The 17,831-nt window shown below is 41.3% G+C and overlaps 1 protein-coding gene across 4 annotated transcripts in view; it reads right to left on the reverse strand.

Moving 5' to 3' along the window:
• The window catches only part of fhod3b (formin homology 2 domain containing 3b), a 125,797-nt gene that overhangs the window by 5,478 nt on the left and 102,488 nt on the right, over window positions 1-17,831 (reverse strand). For all 4 annotated transcript variants that reach the window (XM_058083359.1, XM_058083357.1, XM_058083358.1 and 1 more), the window contains 8 exons: window positions 16,994-17,560; window positions 16,065-16,921; window positions 15,095-15,253; window positions 14,353-14,535; window positions 13,000-13,119; window positions 12,175-12,336; window positions 11,888-12,078; window positions 11,626-11,818 (listed from right to left, as the gene is read on the reverse strand). In XM_058083359.1, the coding sequence (XP_057939342.1) occupies window positions 11,626-11,818; window positions 11,888-12,078; window positions 12,175-12,336; window positions 13,000-13,119; window positions 14,353-14,535; window positions 15,095-15,253; window positions 16,065-16,921; window positions 16,994-17,560 (2,432 nt within the window). The remainder of the gene's footprint in view (window positions 1-11,625; window positions 11,819-11,887; window positions 12,079-12,174; window positions 12,337-12,999; window positions 13,120-14,352; window positions 14,536-15,094; window positions 15,254-16,064; window positions 16,922-16,993; window positions 17,561-17,831) is intronic.

Consider the following 17,831-nt stretch of genomic DNA (forward strand, 5'->3'; position numbering starts at 1 on the left):
ACACACGCTCAAGAGGGGCCCCAGAAGCACCCAAAAAGGGCATAAAATGCCAATGTTCGGGGGCGGTGATTTTTGAAAAAAACGTAAGGGGTTAGTATGTCGTTTTTTTCAGTTTTTTTCAACTTGCTTTAACGCACTTTTCTGGTCAAAAAAACAGGGGAAACCTCACACACACTAAAAAGGGGCCCCAGAGGCACCCAAAAAGGGCATAAAATGCCAATGTTCGGGGGCGGTGATTTTTGAAAAAAACGTAAGGGGTTAGTATGTCGTTTTTTTTCATTTTTTTTCAACTTGCTTTTAATGCACTTTTCTGGTCAAAAAAACAGGGGAAACCTCACACACACTAAAATGGGGCCCCAGAAGCACCCAAAAAGTGCATAATATTGCAAAGTTCGGGGGCGGTGATTTTTGAAAAAAACGTAAGGGGTTAGTATGTCGTTTTTTTCAGTTTTTTTCAACTTGTTTCTAACGCACTTTTCTGGTCAAAAAACCAAAAGAAACCTCACACACACTTAAGAGGGGCCCCAGAAGCACCCAAAAAGGGCATAAAATGCCAATGTTTGGGGGCGGTGATTTTTGAAAAAAACGTAAGGGGTTAGTATGGCGTTTTTTTCATTTTTTTCAACTTGCTTTAACGCACTTTTCTGGTCAAAAAAAACAAAAGAAACCTCACACACGCTCAAGAGGGGCCCCAGAAGCACCCAAAAAGGGCATAAAATGCCAATGTTCGGGGGCGGTGATTTTTGAAAAAAACGTAAGGGGTTAGTATGTCGTTTTTTTCATTTTTTTCAACTTGCTTTAACGCACTTTTCTGGTCAAAAAAAACAGGGGAAACCTCACACACACTAAAAAGGGGCCCCAGAAGCACCCAAAAAGGGCATAAAATGCCAATGTTCGGGGGCGGTGATTTTTGAAAAAAACGTAAGGGGTTAGTATGTCGTTTTTTTCATTTTTTTCAACTTGCTTTAACGCACTTTTCTGGTCAAAAAAACAGGGGAAACCTCACACACACTCAAGAGGGGCCCCAGAAGCACCCAAAAAGGGCATAAAATGCCAATGTTCGGGGGCGGTGATTTTTGAAAAAAACGTAAGGGGTTAGTATGTCGTTTTTTCATTTTTTTCAACTTGCTTTAACGCACTTTTCTGGTCAAAAAAAACAAAAGAAACCTCACACACGCTCAAGAGGGGCCCCAGAAGCACCCAAAAAGGGCATAAAATGCCAATGTTCGGGGGCGGTGATTTTTGAAAAAAACGTAAGGGGTTAGTATGTCGTTTTTTTCATTTTTTTCAACTTGCTTTAACGCACTTTTCTGGTCAAAAAAACAGGGGAAACCTCACACACACTCAAGAGGGGCCCCAGAAGCACCCAAAAAGGGCATAAAATGCCAATGTTCGGGGGCGGTGATTTTTGAAAAAAACGTAAGGGGTTAGTATGTCGTTTTTTCATTTTTTTCAACTTGCTTTAACGCACTTTTCTGGTCAAAAAAAACAAAAGAAACCTCACACACGCTCAAGAGGGGCCCCAGAAGCACCCAAAAAGGGCATAAAATGCCAATGTTCGGGGGCGGTGATTTTTGAAAAAAACGTAAGGGGTTAGTATGTCGTTTTTTTCATTTTTTTCAACTTGCTTCTAATGTACTTTTCTGGTCAAAAAAACAGGGGAAACCTCACACACGCTCAAGAGGGGCCCCAGAAGCACCCAAAAAGGGCATAAAATGCCAATGTTCGGGGGCGGTGATTTTTGAAAAAAACGTATGTCGTTTTTTTCATTTTTTTCAACTTGCTTTAACGCACTTTTCTGGTCAAAAAAAAACAGGGGAAACCTCACACACACTAAAAAGGGGCCCCAGAAGCACCCAAAAAGGGCATAATATTGCAAAGTTCGGGGGCGGTGATTTTTGAAAAAAACGTAAGGGGTTAGTATGGCGTTTTTTTCATTTTTTTCAACTTGCTTTAACGCACTTTTCTGGTAAAAAAAAACAAAAGAAACCTCACACACGCTCAAGAGGGGCCCCAGAAGCACCCAAAAAGGGCATAAAATGCCAATGTTCGGGGGCGGTGATTTTTGAAAAAAACGTAAGGGGTTAGTATGTCGTTTTTTTCAGTTTTTTTCAACTTGTTTCTAACGCACTTTTCTGGTCAAAAAAAACAGGGGAAACCTCACACACGCTCAAAAGGGGCCCCAGAAGCACCCAAAAAGGGCATAAAATGCCAATGTTCGGGGGCGGTGATTTTTGAAAAAAACGTAAGGGGTTAGTATGTCGTTTTTTTCATTTTTTTCAACTTGCTTCTAATGTACTTTTCTGGTCAAAAAAACAGGGGAAACCTCACACACACTCAAGAGGGGCCCCAGAAGCACCCAAAAAGGGCATAAAATGCCAATGTTCGGGGGTGGTGATTTTTGAAAAAAACGTAAGGGGTTAGTATGTCGTTTTTTTCATTTTTTTCAACTTGCTTTAACGCACTTTTCTGGTCAAAAAAAAGAGGGGAAACCTCACACACACTAGAAAGGGGCCCCAGAAGCACCCAAAAAGGGCATAAAATGCCAATGTTCGGGGGCGGTGATTTTTGAAAAAAACGTAAGGGGTTAGTATGTCGTTTTTTCATTTTTTTCAACTTGCTTTAACGCACTTTTCTGGTCAAAAAAAACAAAAGAAACCTCACACACGCTCAAGAGGGGCCCCAGAAGCACCCAAAAAGGGCATAAAATGCCAATGTTCGGGGGCGGTGATTTTTGAAAAAAACGTAAGGGGTTAGTATGTCGTTTTTTTCATTTTTTTCAACTTGCTTTAACGCACTTTTCTGGTCAAAAAAACAGGGGAAACCTCACACACACTCAAGAGGGGCCCCAGAAGCACCCAAAAAGGGCATAAAATGCCAATGTTCGGGGGCGGTGATTTTTGAAAAAAACGTAAGGGGTTAGTATGTCGTTTTTTCATTTTTTTCAACTTGCTTTAACGCACTTTTCTGGTCAAAAAAAACAGGGGAAACCTCACACACACTAAAAAGGGGCCCCAGAAGCACCCAAAAAGGGCATAAAATGCCAATGTTCGGGGGCGGTGATTTTTGAAAAAAACGTAAGGGGTTAGTATGTCGTTTTTTTCATTTTTTTCAACTTGCTTCTAATGTACTTTTCTGGTCAAAAAAACAGGGGAAACCTCACACACGCTCAAGAGGGGCCCCAGAAGCACCCAAAAAGGGCATAAAATGCCAATGTTCGGGGGCGGTGATTTTTGAAAAAAACGTAAGGTGTTAGTATGTCGTTTTTTTCATTTTTTTCAACTTGCTTTAACGCACTTTTCTGGTCAAAAAAAACAGGGGAAACCTCACACACACTAAAAAGGGGCCCCAGAAGCACCCAAAAAGGGCATAAAATGCCAATGTTCGGGGGCGGTGATTTTTGAAAAAAACGTAAGGGGTTAGTATGTCGTTTTTTTCATTTTTTTCAACTTGCTTCTAATGTACTTTTCTGGTCAAAAAAACAGGGGAAACCTCACACACGCTCAAGAGGGGCCCCAGAAGCACCCAAAAAGGGCATAAAATGCCAATGTTCGGGGGCGGTGATTTTTGAAAAAAACGTAAGGGGTTAGTATGTCGTTTTTTTCATTTTTTTCAACTTGCTTTAACGCACTTTTCTGGTCAAAAAAAACAGGGGAAACCTCACACACACTAAAAAGGGGCCCCAGAAGCACCCAAAAAGGGCATAATATTGCAAAGTTCGGGGGCGGTGATTTTTGAAAAAAACGTAAGGGGTTAGTATGTCGTTTTTTTCATTTTTTTCAACTTGCTTTAACGCACTTTTCTGGTAAAAAAAAACAAAAGAAACCTCACACACGCTCAAGAGGGGCCCCAGAAGCACCCAAAAAGGGCATAAAATGCCAATGTTTGGGGGCGGTGATTTTTGAAAAAAACGTAAGGGGTTAGTATGTCGTTTTTTTCATTTTTTTCAACTTGCTTTAACGCACTTTTCTGGTCAAAAAAAACAGGGGAAACCTCACACACACTAAAAAGGGGCCCCAGAAGCACCCAAAAAGGGCATAAAATGCCAATGTTCGGGGGCGGTGATTTTTGAAAAAAACGTAAGGGGTTAGTATGTCGTTTTTTTCATTTTTTTCAACTTGCTTCTAATGTACTTTTCTGGTCAAAAAAACAGGGGAAACCTCACACACGCTCAAGAGGGGCCCCAGAAGCACCCAAAAAGGGCATAAAATGCCAATGTTCGGGGGCGGTGATTTTTGAAAAAAACGTATGTCGTTTTTTTCATTTTTTTCAACTTGCTTTAACGCACTTTTCTGGTCAAAAAAAACAAAAGAAACCTCACACACACTCAAGAGGGGCCCCAGAAGCACCCAAAAAGGGCATAAAATGCCAATGTTCGGGGGCGGTGATTTTTGAAAAAAACGTAAGGGGTTAGTATGTCGTTTTTTTCATTTTTTTCAACTTGCTTCTAATGTACTTTTCTGGTCAAAAAAAAGAGGGGAAACCTCACACACGCTCAAGAGGGGCCCCAGAAGCACCCAAAAAGGGCATAAAATGCCAATGTTCGGGGGCGGTGATTTTTGAAAAAAACGTATGTCGTTTTTTTCATTTTTTTCAACTTGCTTTAACGCACTTTTCTGGTCAAAAAAAACAGGGGAAACCTCACACACACTAAAAAGGGGCCCCAGAAGCACCCAAAAAGGGCATAAAATGCCAATGTTCGGGGGCGGTGATTTTTGAAAAAAACGTAAGGGGTTAGTATGTCGTTTTTTCATTTTTTTCAACTTGCTTTAACGCACTTTTCTGGTCAAAAAAAACAAAAGAAACCTCACACACGCTCAAGAGGGGCCCCAGAAGCACCCAAAAAGGGCATAAAATGCCAATGTTCGGGGGCGGTGATTTTTGAAAAAAACGTAAGGGGTTAGTATGTCGTTTTTTTCATTTTTTTCAACTTGCTTTAACGCACTTTTCTGGTAAAAAAAAACAGGGGAAACCTCACACACACTAAAAAGGGGCCCCAGAAGCACCCAAAAAGGGCATAATATTGCAAAGTTCGGGGGCGGTGATTTTTGAAAAAAACGTAAGGGGTTAGTATGTCGTTTTTTTCATTTTTTTCAACTTGCTTTAACGCACTTTTCTGGTCAAAAAAAAGAGGGGAAACCTCACACACACTAAAAAGGGGCCCCAGAAGCACCCAAAAAGGGCATAAAATGCCAATGTTCGGGGGCGGTGATTTTTGAAAAAAACGTAAGGGGTTAGTATGTCGTTTTTTTCATTTTTTTCAACTTGCTTCTAATGTACTTTTCTGGTCAAAAAAACAGGGGAAACCTCACACACGCTCAAGAGGGGCCCCAGAAGCACCCAAAAAGGGCATAAAATGCCAATGTTCGGGGGCGGTGATTTTTGAAAAAAACGTAAGGGGTTAGTATGTCGTTTTTTTCATTTTTTTCAACTTGCTTTAACGCACTTTTCTGGTCAAAAAAAACAGGGGAAACCTCACACACACTAAAAAGGGGCCCCAGAAGCACCCAAAAAGGGCATAATATTGCAAAGTTCGGGGGCGGTGATTTTTGAAAAAAACGTAAGGGGTTAGTATGTCGTTTTTTTCATTTTTTTCAACTTGCTTTAACGCACTTTTCTGGTAAAAAAAAACAAAAGAAACCTCACACACGCTCAAGAGGGGCCCCAGAAGCACCCAAAAAGGGCATAAAATGCCAATGTTTGGGGGCGGTGATTTTTGAAAAAAACGTAAGGGGTTAGTATGTCGTTTTTTCATTTTTTTCAACTTGCTTTAACGCACTTTTCTGGTAAAAAAAAACAAAAGAAACCTCACACACGCTCAAGAGGGGCCCCAGAAGCACCCAAAAAGGGCATAAAATGCCAATGTTCGGGGGCGGTGATTTTTGAAAAAAACGTAAGGGGTTAGTATGTCGTTTTTTTCATTTTTTTCAACTTGCTTCTAATGTACTTTTCTGGTCAAAAAAAAGAGGGGAAACCTCACACACGCTCAAGAGGGGCCCCAGAAGCACCCAAAAAGGGCATAAAATGCCAATGTTCGGGGGCGGTGATTTTTGAAAAAAACGTATGTCGTTTTTTTCATTTTTTTCAACTTGCTTTAACGCACTTTTCTGGTCAAAAAAAACAGGGGAAACCTCACACACACTAAAAAGGGGCCCCAGAAGCACCCAAAAAGGGCATAATATTGCAAAGTTCGGGGGCGGTGATTTTTGAAAAAAACGTAAGAGGTTAGTATGGCGTTTTTTTCATTTTTTTCAACTTGCTTTAACGCACTTTTCTGGTAAAAAAAAACAAAAGAAACCTCACACACGCTCAAGAGGGGCCCCAGAAGCACCCAAAAAGGGCATAAAATGCCAATGTTCGGGGGCGGTGATTTTTGAAAAAAACGTAAGGGGTTAGTATGGCGTTTTTTTCATTTTTTTCAACTTGCTTTAACGCACTTTTCTGGTAAAAAAAAACAAAAGAAACCTCACACACGCTCAAGAGGGGCCCCAGAAGCACCCAAAAAGGGCATAAAATGCCAATGTTCGGGGGCGGTGATTTTTGAAAAAAACGTAAGGGGTTAGTATGTCGTTTTTTTCATTTTTTTCAACTTGCTTCTAATGTACTTTTCTGGTCAAAAAAACAGGGGAAACCTCACACACACTCAAGAGGGGCCCCAGAAGCACCCAAAAAGGGCATAAAATGCCAATGTTCGGGGGCGGTGATTTTTGAAAAAAACGTAAGGGGTTAGTATGTCGTTTTTTCATTTTTTTCAACTTGCTTTAACGCACTTTTCTGGTCAAAAAAAACAAAAGAAACCTCACACACGCTCAAGAGGGGCCCCAGAAGCACCCAAAAAGGGCATAAAATGCCAATGTTCGGGGGCGGTGATTTTTGAAAAAAACGTAAGGGGTTAGTATGTCGTTTTTTTCATTTTTTTCAACTTGCTTTAACGCACTTTTCTGGTCAAAAAAAACAGGGGAAACCTCACACACACTAAAAAGGGGCCCCAGAAGCACCCAAAAAGGGCATAAAATGCCAATGTTCGGGGGCGGTGATTTTTGAAAAAAACGTAAGGGGTTAGTATGTCGTTTTTTTCATTTTTTTCAACTTGCTTCTAACGCACTTTTCTGGTCAAAAAAAACAGGGGAAACCTCACACACACTAAAAAGGGGCCCCAGAAGCACCCAAAAAGGGCATAATATTGCAAAGTTCGGGGGCGGTGATTTTTGAAAAAAACGTAAGGGGTTAGTATGGCGTTTTTTTCATTTTTTTCAACTTGCTTTAACGCACTTTTCTGGTAAAAAAAAACAAAAGAAACCTCACACACGCTCAAGAGGGGCCCCAGAAGCACCCATAAAGGGCATAAAATGCCAATGTTCGGGGGCGGTGATTTTTGAAAAAAACGTAAGGGGTTAGTATGTCGTTTTTTTCATTTCTTTCAACTTGCTTTAACGCACTTTTCTGGTAAAAAAAAAACAAAAGAAACCTCACACACGCTCAAGAGGGGCCCCAGAAGCACCCAAAAAGGGCATAAAATGCCAATGTTCGGGGGCGGTGATTTTTGAAAAAAACGTAAGGGGTTAGTATGTCGTTTTTTTCATTTTTTTCAACTTGCTTCTAATGTACTTTTCTGGTCAAAAAAACAGGGGAAACCTCACACACGCTCAAGAGGGGCCCCAGAAGCACCCAAAAAGGGCATAAAATGCCAATGTTCGGGGGCGGTGATTTTTGAAAAAAACGTATGTCGTTTTTTTCATTTTTTTCAACTTGCTTTAACGCACTTTTCTGGTCAAAAAAAACAGGGGAAACCTCACACACACTAAAAAGGGGCCCCAGAAGCACCCAAAAAGGGCATAATATTGCAAAGTTCGGGGGCGGTGATTTTTGAAAAAAACGTAAGGGGTTAGTATGGCGTTTTTTTCATTTTTTTCAACTTGCTTTAACGCACTTTTCTGGTCAAAAAAAAACAGGGGAAACCTCACACACACTAAAAAGGGGCCCCAGAAGCACCCAAAAAGGGCATAAAATGCCAATGTTCGGGGGCGGTGATTTTTGAAAAAAACGTAAGGGGTTAGTATGTCGTTTTTTTCATTTTTTTCAACTTGCTTCTAATGTACTTTTCTGGTCAAAAAAACAGGGGAAACCTCACACACACTCAAGAGGGGCCCCAGAAGCACCCAAAAAGGGCATAAAATGCCAATGTTCGGGGGCGGTGATTTTTGAAAAAAACGTAAGGGGTTAGTATGTCGTTTTTTCATTTTTTTCAACTTGCTTTAACGCACTTTTCTGGTAAAAAAAAACAGGGGAAACCTCACACACACTAAAAAGGGGCCCCAGAAGCACCCAAAAAGGGCATAATATTGCAAAGTTCGGGGGCGGTGATTTTTGAAAAAAACGTAAGGGGTTAGTATGCGTTTTTTTCATTTTTTTCAACTTGCTTTAACGCACTTTTCTGGTCAAAAAAAACAAAAGAAACCTCACACACACTAAAACGGGGCCCCAGAGGCACCCAAAAAGGGCATAAAATGCCAATGTTCGGGGGCGGTGATTTTTGAAAAAAACGTAAGGGGTTAGTATGTCGTTTTTTTCATTTTTTTCAACTTGCTTTAACGCACTTTTCTGGTCAAAAAAAAGAGGGGAAACCTCACACACACTAAAAAGGGGCCCCAGAAGCACCCAAAAAGGGCATAAAATGCCAATGTTCGGGGGCGGTGATTTTTGAAAAAAACGTAAGGGGTTAGTATGTCGTTTTTTTCATTTTTTTCAACTTGCTTTAACGCACTTTTCTGGTCAAAAAAAACAAAAGAAACCTCACACACGCTCAAGAGGGGCCCCAGAAGCACCCAAAAAGGGCATAAAATGCCAATGTTCGGGGGCGGTGATTTTTGAAAAAAACGTAAGGGGTTAGTATGTCGTTTTTTTCATTTTTTTCAACTTGCTTTAACGCACTTTTCTGGTCAAAAAAAAGAGGGGAAACCTCACACACACTAAAAAGGGGCCCCAGAAGCACCCAAAAAGGGCATAAAATGCCAATGTTCGGGGGCGGTGATTTTTGAAAAAAACGTAAGGGGTTAGTATGTCGTTTTTTTCATTTTTTTCAACTTGCTTCTAATGTACTTTTCTGGTCAAAAAAACAGGGGAAACCTCACACACGCTCAAGAGGGGCCCCAGAAGCACCCAAAAAGGGCATAAAATGCCAATGTTCGGGGGCGGTGATTTTTGAAAAAAAACGTAAGGGGTTAGTATGTCGTTTTTTTCATTTTTTTCAACTTGCTTTAACGCACTTTTCTGGTCAAAAAAAACAGGGGAAACCTCACACACACTAAAAAGGGGCCCCAGAAGCACCCAAAAAGGGCATAATATTGCAAAGTTCGGGGGCGGTGATTTTTGAAAAAAACGTAAGGGGTTAGTATGTCGTTTTTTTCATTTTTTTCAACTTGCTTTAACGCACTTTTCTGGTAAAAAAAAACAAAAGAAACCTCACACACGCTCAAGAGGGGCCCCAGAAGCACCCAAAAAGGGCATAAAATGCCAATGTTTGGGGGCGGTGATTTTTGAAAAAAACGTAAGGGGTTAGTATGTCGTTTTTTTCATTTTTTTCAACTTGCTTTAACGCACTTTTCTGGTCAAAAAAAACAAAAGAAACCTCACACACGCTCAAGAGGGGCCCCAGAAGCACCCAAAAAGGGCATAAAATGCCAATGTTCGGGGGCGGTGATTTTTGAAAAAAACGTAAGGGGTTAGTATGTCGTTTTTTTCATTTTTTTCAACTTGCTTCTAATGTACTTTTCTGGTCAAAAAAAGAGGGGAAACCTCACACACGCTCAAGAGGGGCCCCAGAAGCACCCAAAAAGGGCATAAAATGCCAATGTTCGGGGGCGGTGATTTTTGAAAAAAACGTATGTCGTTTTTTTCATTTTTTTCAACTTGCTTTAACGCACTTTTCTGGTCAAAAAAAACAGGGGAAACCTCACACACACTAAAAAGGGGCCCCAGAAGCACCCAAAAAGGGCATAATATTGCAAAGTTCGGGGGCGGTGATTTTTGAAAAAAACGTAAGGGGTTAGTATGGCGTTTTTTTCATTTTTTTCAACTTGCTTTAACGCACTTTTCTGGTAAAAAAAAAACAAAAGAAACCTCACACACGCTCAAGAGGGGCCCCAGAAGCACCCAAAAAGGACATAAAATGCCAATGTTCGGGGGCGGTGATTTTTGAAAAAAACGTAAGGGGTTAGTATGGCGTTTTTTTCATTTTTTTCAACTTGCTTTAACGCACTTTTCTGGTAAAAAAAAAACAAAAGAAACCTCACACACGCTCAAGAGGGGCCCCAGAAGCACCCAAAAAGGACATAAAATGCCAATGTTCGGGGGCGGTGATTTTTGAAAAAAACGTAAGGGGTTAGTATGGCGTTTTTTTCATTTTTTTCAACTTGCTTTAACGCACTTTTCTGGTAAAAAAAAACAAAAGAAACCTCACACACGCTCAAGAGGGGCCCCAGAAGCACCCAAAAAGGGCATAAAATGCCAATGTTCGGGGGCGGTGATTTTTGAAAAAAACGTAAGGGGTTAGTATGGCGTTTTTTTCATTTTTTTCAACTTGCTTTAACGCACTTTTCTGGTAAAAAAAAACAAAAGAAACCTCACACACGCTCAAGAGGGGCCCCAGAAGCACCCAAAAAGGGCATAAAATGCCAATGTTCGGGGGCGGTGATTTTTGAAAAAAACGTAAGGGGTTAGTATGTCGTTTTTTTCAGTTTTTTTCAACTTGTTTCTAACGCACTTTTCTGGTCAAAAAAAACAGGGGAAACCTCACACACGCTCAAGAGGGGCCCCAGAAGCACCCAAAAAGGGCATAAAATTTCAAAGTTCGGGGGCGGTGATTTTTGAAAAAAACGTAAGGGGTTAGTATGTCGTTTTTTTCAACTTGTTTCTATCGCACTTTTCTGGTCAAAAAACCAAAAGAAACCTCACACACACTCAAGAGGGGCCCCAGAAGCACCCAAAAAGGGCATAAAATGCCGATGTTCGGGGGCGGTGATTTTTGAAAAAAACGTAAGGGGTTAGTATGTCATTTTTTTCAGATTTTTTCAACTTGCTTTAACGCACTTTTCTGGTCAAAAAACAGGGGAAACCTCACACACACTAAAACGGGGCCCCAGAGGCACCCAAAAAGGGCATAAAATACCAATGTTCGGGGGCGGTGATTTTTGAAAAAAACGTAAGGGGTTAGTATGGCATTTTTTTCATTTTTTTCAACTTGCTTTAACGCACTTTTCTGGTCAAAAAAAACAAAAGAAACCTCACACACACTCAAGAGGGGCCCCAGAAGCACCCAAAAAGGGCATAAAATGCCAATGTTCGGGGGCGGTGATTTTTGAAAAAAACCTAAGGGGTTAGTATGTCGTTTTTTTCAATTTTTTCAACATTTTTTCGCACTTTTCTGGTCAAAAAAACAGGGGAAACCTCACACACACTAAACCAGGAACTAATGAGTGGTGGTTAGGGTTCGAGCTAGGTGGCTTTGTTCCTCATTGTAAAGTGTTACCTTTCTCTCTCTTTCACAATCAACCTACCTTTGGAGTTTTTTCTCTGTAAACTTACAACAAAGAACAAAATGGAGCATACATCATCAGTTATACTTACATCAGTTATCATTTTCCCCCTGGTCTTGTTTCTCTCTCGATGGTTGGCCCTCTTCTGTTTCTGCTGCAGCACCCTCTCCCTCGTGGTGCGGTACTCCAGGGCAAATTCACTCAGGATCTTGCTAAAACGGTGAATGCTGACCTCGCGGACGGCGTATACGGGGTGGCCCAGAAACAGGAGGAAGGCGTGAAACCTGCGAGAAGAACCCAAAAGTTCTTCATTGTGAAGCATACGGCCGTGTCGCTGTAAGCGGCGAGCATACCTGTTGATGATCCTCCTGTGTACGATCTTTAGAATAATAATCCTCTCCGCACAGTCTTTGAGAAAGTCGGACATTTTTTGTTTCAACGCCGGTTTCATCTCGTGTTTGGAGATGACTTTGAGGTGATCCCATGATGCTTTGCACCTTCGCTCCATTTGAGAGAGACTGTCTTGAAGCTGGTCAAAGTCCACCTGGAAAAAACAAGATAGGGAGAGGAATAATGCCGCTTTTCCAATGCTTCAGTTTCATTCCAATTGTCTATTCTTATCATTTCAAAGAATTCCAACCTTGGTCAAGCGGGTGATGGCGCCAATCTCGGAGTAAAGATCGGAGCTGTCCGGAAACTTCTCAACCACGATGGAGCAAGCGTGGTGCAGTAAGGACTGCTTATGAACTGTGTCTTTCACCTCGGGGACTTTCTCCAGGTATCCCAACTCGAAGCCTTTGGCCTGGGAAAAATAACAAAAATACGGAAGCCGACTCAAAAAGGAGGTAGTGGAAGCCGCACATTCTGACAGAAACAATCCAAAGACTCCATAAGAGCTCCAAATTGCAGTGCAATTCCCTTCTGGCCTCAAAGCGTGCCATCAAGATATGTTAGCTTTATTAGCTTGTGATTAGCAGAAACACAAAACTACTTCCTAACCTCCCAGATTGCCGAGCTAAAGAAACCGGAACATAGCATGAAAGACGCAAACATCATCTCCTTTGTTCTTACGCCAGCTTTAAACGCCAAGATGAAAAGTACACATCCACACGTTATTTATGTTTTCACGGGAGATGACTTATACTTTCCCCTTTGTGTGTTTGTCCCTCATACACACACACACACACACACACACACACACACACACACACACACATTCCTTCTCAGATAGATGGAGGTAATGTTTCTCACAGTCCAGAGCAATTGTCAACCTAATTTGTGATCGGTGATTTTTTGACAAAAAACGTAATTTAGTATGTCGTTTTTTCTGTTTTTTTTCAACTTGCTTCTAATGCACTTTTCTGGTTAAAAAAAAAAAAAAAACAGGGGAAACCTCACACACGCTCAAAAGCATCCAAAAATGGCTGATAATGCCAGTGTTTGAGGGCATTATTAAGTTACTCACATTTGTGCCGTTAAGGAAGTTGCCGATGGCTAACAACGTGGTCAAGATGTAGCGGAGGGTCTTGTTTTTCTCCAGTTGGTCCATCCCTTCTTTGAGATCCTGGAGAGGCTCAGCCACTTCCTAGAATGACATTTGTGGTTGACTATGGACTATTACTCGTCAAAAATATATTCCAATCTAAAAAAAACATGCATGTTAAGTGGCGACTCCATTTAACCATGTGTCCATATGTGCCCTGTGATTGGCTGGCGACCAGTCCAGGGTGTACCCCACCTCTCGCCAAAGACAGCTGGGATAGGCTCCAGAATGAGGATAAGCGGTATAGAGAATGGATGGATAGAAGTTCTATGTAGTATTCTGGTCACTAGGCACCGGTAATGTTACACCGACATTAGATGAAATTGCACTGCATGGCCGACAAGTGGGGGAAAAAAAGTTCTCCTCCCATTCTGTGTGGAAGTGGTAAATTTTTGTCTTCTTGTTTAACCTTTCTTCCCCACTCTGTTTGAAATCCTTTCTTAAGTTTAGAATAAATACATTGGAGGCTAACCAGTTAGCTCGGTAGCATACTATGTTTAAGGCGGCAGCCGTCTCTTGTGTCCTTGTCCCTGTAGCCTGCACATTACAGTTGAGCAATGTCTTGCAAACAAAGGTGACTATAGGGGTGCTATTTCATCTCTACAGGGCTCTAATAATGGTAAAAATTGTCCAATTGTCCAAACCTCACGAGGGTTGTGGGCGTGCTGGAGCCTATCCCAGCTGTCTTAGGGTGACAGGCGGGGTACACTCTGGACTGGTGGCCAGCCAATCACAGGGCACATATAGACAAACAACCATTCACACTCACATTCATACCTATGGACAATTTGGAGTCGCTAATTAACCTAGCATGTTTTTGGAATGTGGGAGGAAAACGGAGTACCCGGAGAAAACCCACGCATGCACGAGGAGAATGCAAACTCCACACAGAGATGGCCGAGGGTGGAATCGAACTCAGGTCTCTTAGCTGTGTGGCCTGCGTGCTAACCACCAGGTCACCGTGCAGCCCATATAGATATAAATTGGAACAAATTAAAATATTAATCATTTTAATCTATAGATAACTCAGAATTAATCACATTTAATCACATATAGAAATACGTTTTTATTTATCAGTAGGGGAAATTTTTTAATTGTGCGTCAAAAAAAAAGAAAACTTCATTTAAGCTGTAGATGATTGTATATGAAGTTTGCAGCGCTGTGTATTTTTCTTCAAATGTATTTCTTTGAATGCACACCGACGAGCAGATTGGCAACAAGCTCCTACTTAAGCTGATGCACGTGCATGTGATTAAAGCCAGCAGAGACACTAACCTTCTCAATAAGCTCATAGTCCATCTTGAAGGCCCACAGCTGCAGGCGGGCCGACAGCTCTGTGATGGAGGAGAGGATGAGGAGGAACTGCTCGGCGCTCCCCAGGGGAATATCCGGATTGAGCAGTTGAGCCTCCTGGATCCTCTGCTTCTCCTCCTCCGTGGGGATCATGGTTAGGATTTTCTGCAAGGAGATGAGATGACAGAAAGGGGGGGGATGGAGAGTTCCAGTGGGATTGTTTATCAAGTCATCATGATCTTATATTCACATAACACGTCTGGAGGTAAATCACAAGAGCGGGAGATGACACAAATTGATTCGGACATTTTCCACCTCTGTTGATCTTAGAAGTTCCCAGATTTCCAGGAAACGTGCGTGACATGTGAACTTTCAACCTTTTTTAAATCAAACTGAGAAAAAAGTGAACAGGAAATGACTGCCGAGTGATCCGTCTATGCTTTACATAATACTGAAGGGACGCCACATTCATCCTTAGCTGCTGATGTCTATCGCATAGTTTCTACAAAGTGCAAGCTCACATTTTAATCAACATTGTGATTAATTACATATCGCCACACAGACATACGATATGTCAACATTACCACGGCTAAGCCAGATTAATTACATTAATCAGACGTCCATCTGTGTATTTTTGGTACATTAGCAACAACATCAGTCGAGAAAAAAAAAATGCATTTATTTTGGAGCCTCAATATGTTTTACTTGATTGCATCATCCTTACCTCAATACCTTCTTTGTTCAGCGCATACTCGTCAAAGTTGAGGATGGCCGTCTTGATGGTACGAGGAGGTGGCAAGACCGTAAGGCCGATGTTTATGGCGTTGCTGCGTTTGGAATCCAGGACGATGATTTCTTGCCTTTTGCCGTCAACTGCCGCTTTCTAGTTGACATCAGGAAATCGAACACAAACATCATACTTCTTTATCAAGGCCTAATTGCAAGAATTTATATTTTGCACTGAATTTTTTCAATGGTAAGTAAAGTAAATGGAAAAAGGAGAAATGGGAGTGGAATAAAAAAAAAACATATATATGACACTGTTTTTCCTTTGCTGGTAGGTTGGGGAAACTACATGGTTGTACTGCCACATACACACGGGAGGTGTGCGGGATTTTGCATTCCCAGTTTCCGTCTATACATATTTTTATTTTATTATATGATTTTATTTATTATTAATATTATTATTAAGTAATTTATTTTAAATTTAATTGTTTTAATTTAATTTAATTTTAGTATTTTTTATTTAATTTTATTATTTTATTTTAATTTTTTTATTTAATTTTAATTTTTTTATTTAATTTTTGTATTTAATTTTTTAAATGTAATTAAATTTTTAATTTAATGTAATTTAATTTAATGTAATTTAATTTAATGTAATTTATTTTAATTTATTTTAACTTAATTTAATTTAACTTAATTTAATTTTTAATGGGACATTATTGATGTGGTTTCCTTGTTCCAAATACAGTTTAAGAGCAGTGCTGATGTATTTTTAATTCAATTCATTTTATTTTATTTGTTATTTGTTATTTGTTTTATTTGTTCGTTATTTTATGTTATTTTATGTTATTTTAAGTTATTTTATGTTATGTTATTTTATTTTATGTTATTTTAATTTATTTTATTTTAATTGGACATCATTGATGTGGTTTCCTTGTTCCAAATACAGTTTCAGAGCAGTGCTGATGTACCTTGGTAACAGGAAGTTCCTTAGATTTGGACTCAAACAGCTGTTCCAGCTTGGACGTGTCCAGTTTAAGTGGCTCCAGTTTGGACCACAAGGACTCCTTACAGAACTTGTGGCTCCTGCACTGCCATTCCATAGGGCGCACCTCGTTCCAGAAGAGCCGGATGGTCTTCTTCTTCTTGAGGAAGAGAGGGACCTCCCCCCGAGTCAACTGCGGGGAAGGTGGTGGCACAGGCGCCAAAAACGGCGGAGGTGGGTGCATCATTTTGCCAAGGAGGGGAGGGGGCGGGGGTAGTGGTAGAGCGACGTTGCAAGGCGGGGGAGGTGGCGGTGGGAGAAGATCACGCGCCCCCATCATGCTGTTCAAATCTAAAATATCCATGTCATCTTCTTCTCGGAGGTCGGTAAAATCCATCTCCTTGATGCGTAGCTCCTTAGGCGTGGCCATCAGTTGATCCCAGATTTGGTCTGATTCCTTCTTCTGGGCGGACGAGATGCTACTGGAGGATTTGTCCACTGCGGCCTCCACTTCCGTAGGAGATGTAAGACCTTTGACTAGATCTCCAAATTTCTCCGCCACTGCCCGCACAGTGCCCTGCTTGTCTAGGTGCCCCACCTCCATCTTCTTCACATTTTCTTCTCTGGCCTGTCTGTGAGCCTCCAATGTGGAGATCCTGCTGGCCAAGCTGGCCACAGAGGAGTCGGCGTCCTCTGTGTCCTTTTCACATTTGCATTGAGTTTCTTTCTCCGTTTCTCCTTCTGCGTCCTCCTTGATGGAGTTGTAGAGCATGTCCAGCATGAAGTGCTTGTTGCTGAGGATGTGGTTCTCCTCTGAGTCTTTGATGCACTGGCTCCACTGGCCTGTTGTGGTGGGAAAGGTGTGATAGAAAGCTTCACGAGGTTAGTTAGTACAAGTAGAGGAACAAACCTGACCTGCGTCAATGTCATTTTTGACTTTCTCCTCCCGCTCCTCCCTCTCCAGGGTGCTGCTGGTGGAGGAGATGCTGGATGCAGAGCAGTTGTCCTTTTCGTTTACTTCCTCGTTTTGTCTCTCCTTCTCACTCAGCATTCCACTTTCCTCCACATCCCTCTCTATGATCTGATCCTTCTCGCAATCCTCCTCTAATTCAACATCCACGACATCCACGACCTCTGCTGTACTACAGCCCTCCGCTACGCTAGCTGCTTCCTCTCCATCTCCATTTACCTGTAGCTCACCTTCCACTCGCTCCTCTACGTCTCTCTCCGTCTCACGCTCTTCCTGCTCCTCTATCTTCTCCTCTTCTTGCCTGTCTCCTCTTTCCACTCCTCCCTCTTCACACTCCTCTGGCTCGACAAGTACATTCTGATCTGGCTGAATCTCAGCAACATCCTCCGTGTCCGCTGGCTGCTCTGTTTCAGCCATATTTGGTTGTGAGGGAGGTGAAGGACAAAATTCTGATGCAGGACTTTTGCTTCTGGCCTTTGGGTCAAGTTTTGACTCGGGGATGGATGGCGTCTCTGGAAGACATAAAAAAAAAAAAGTCAGGCTAATACTATTCAGCAACTTTATTTGTAAATGTCATAACTAGAATTGATGACTATAATATGATAATATATATGATCATTCTCACACTTTGTGAACCCTTGTTTGGTCGCCACTGTAAGTAATATCCCATTTAAAGACAAAAATATGCAAATTTTGGTGAAATATAATCACAAATCCACTGATAGACTTCCGGAAAACATTCCATATTAGCGAAACTTATATTCCAAATATTTATACATGCAA

This window comes from Doryrhamphus excisus, chromosome 10 (genome assembly GCF_030265055.1).
Source record: "Doryrhamphus excisus isolate RoL2022-K1 chromosome 10, RoL_Dexc_1.0, whole genome shotgun sequence".
Taxonomy (NCBI): Eukaryota; Metazoa; Chordata; class Actinopteri; order Syngnathiformes; family Syngnathidae; genus Doryrhamphus; species Doryrhamphus excisus.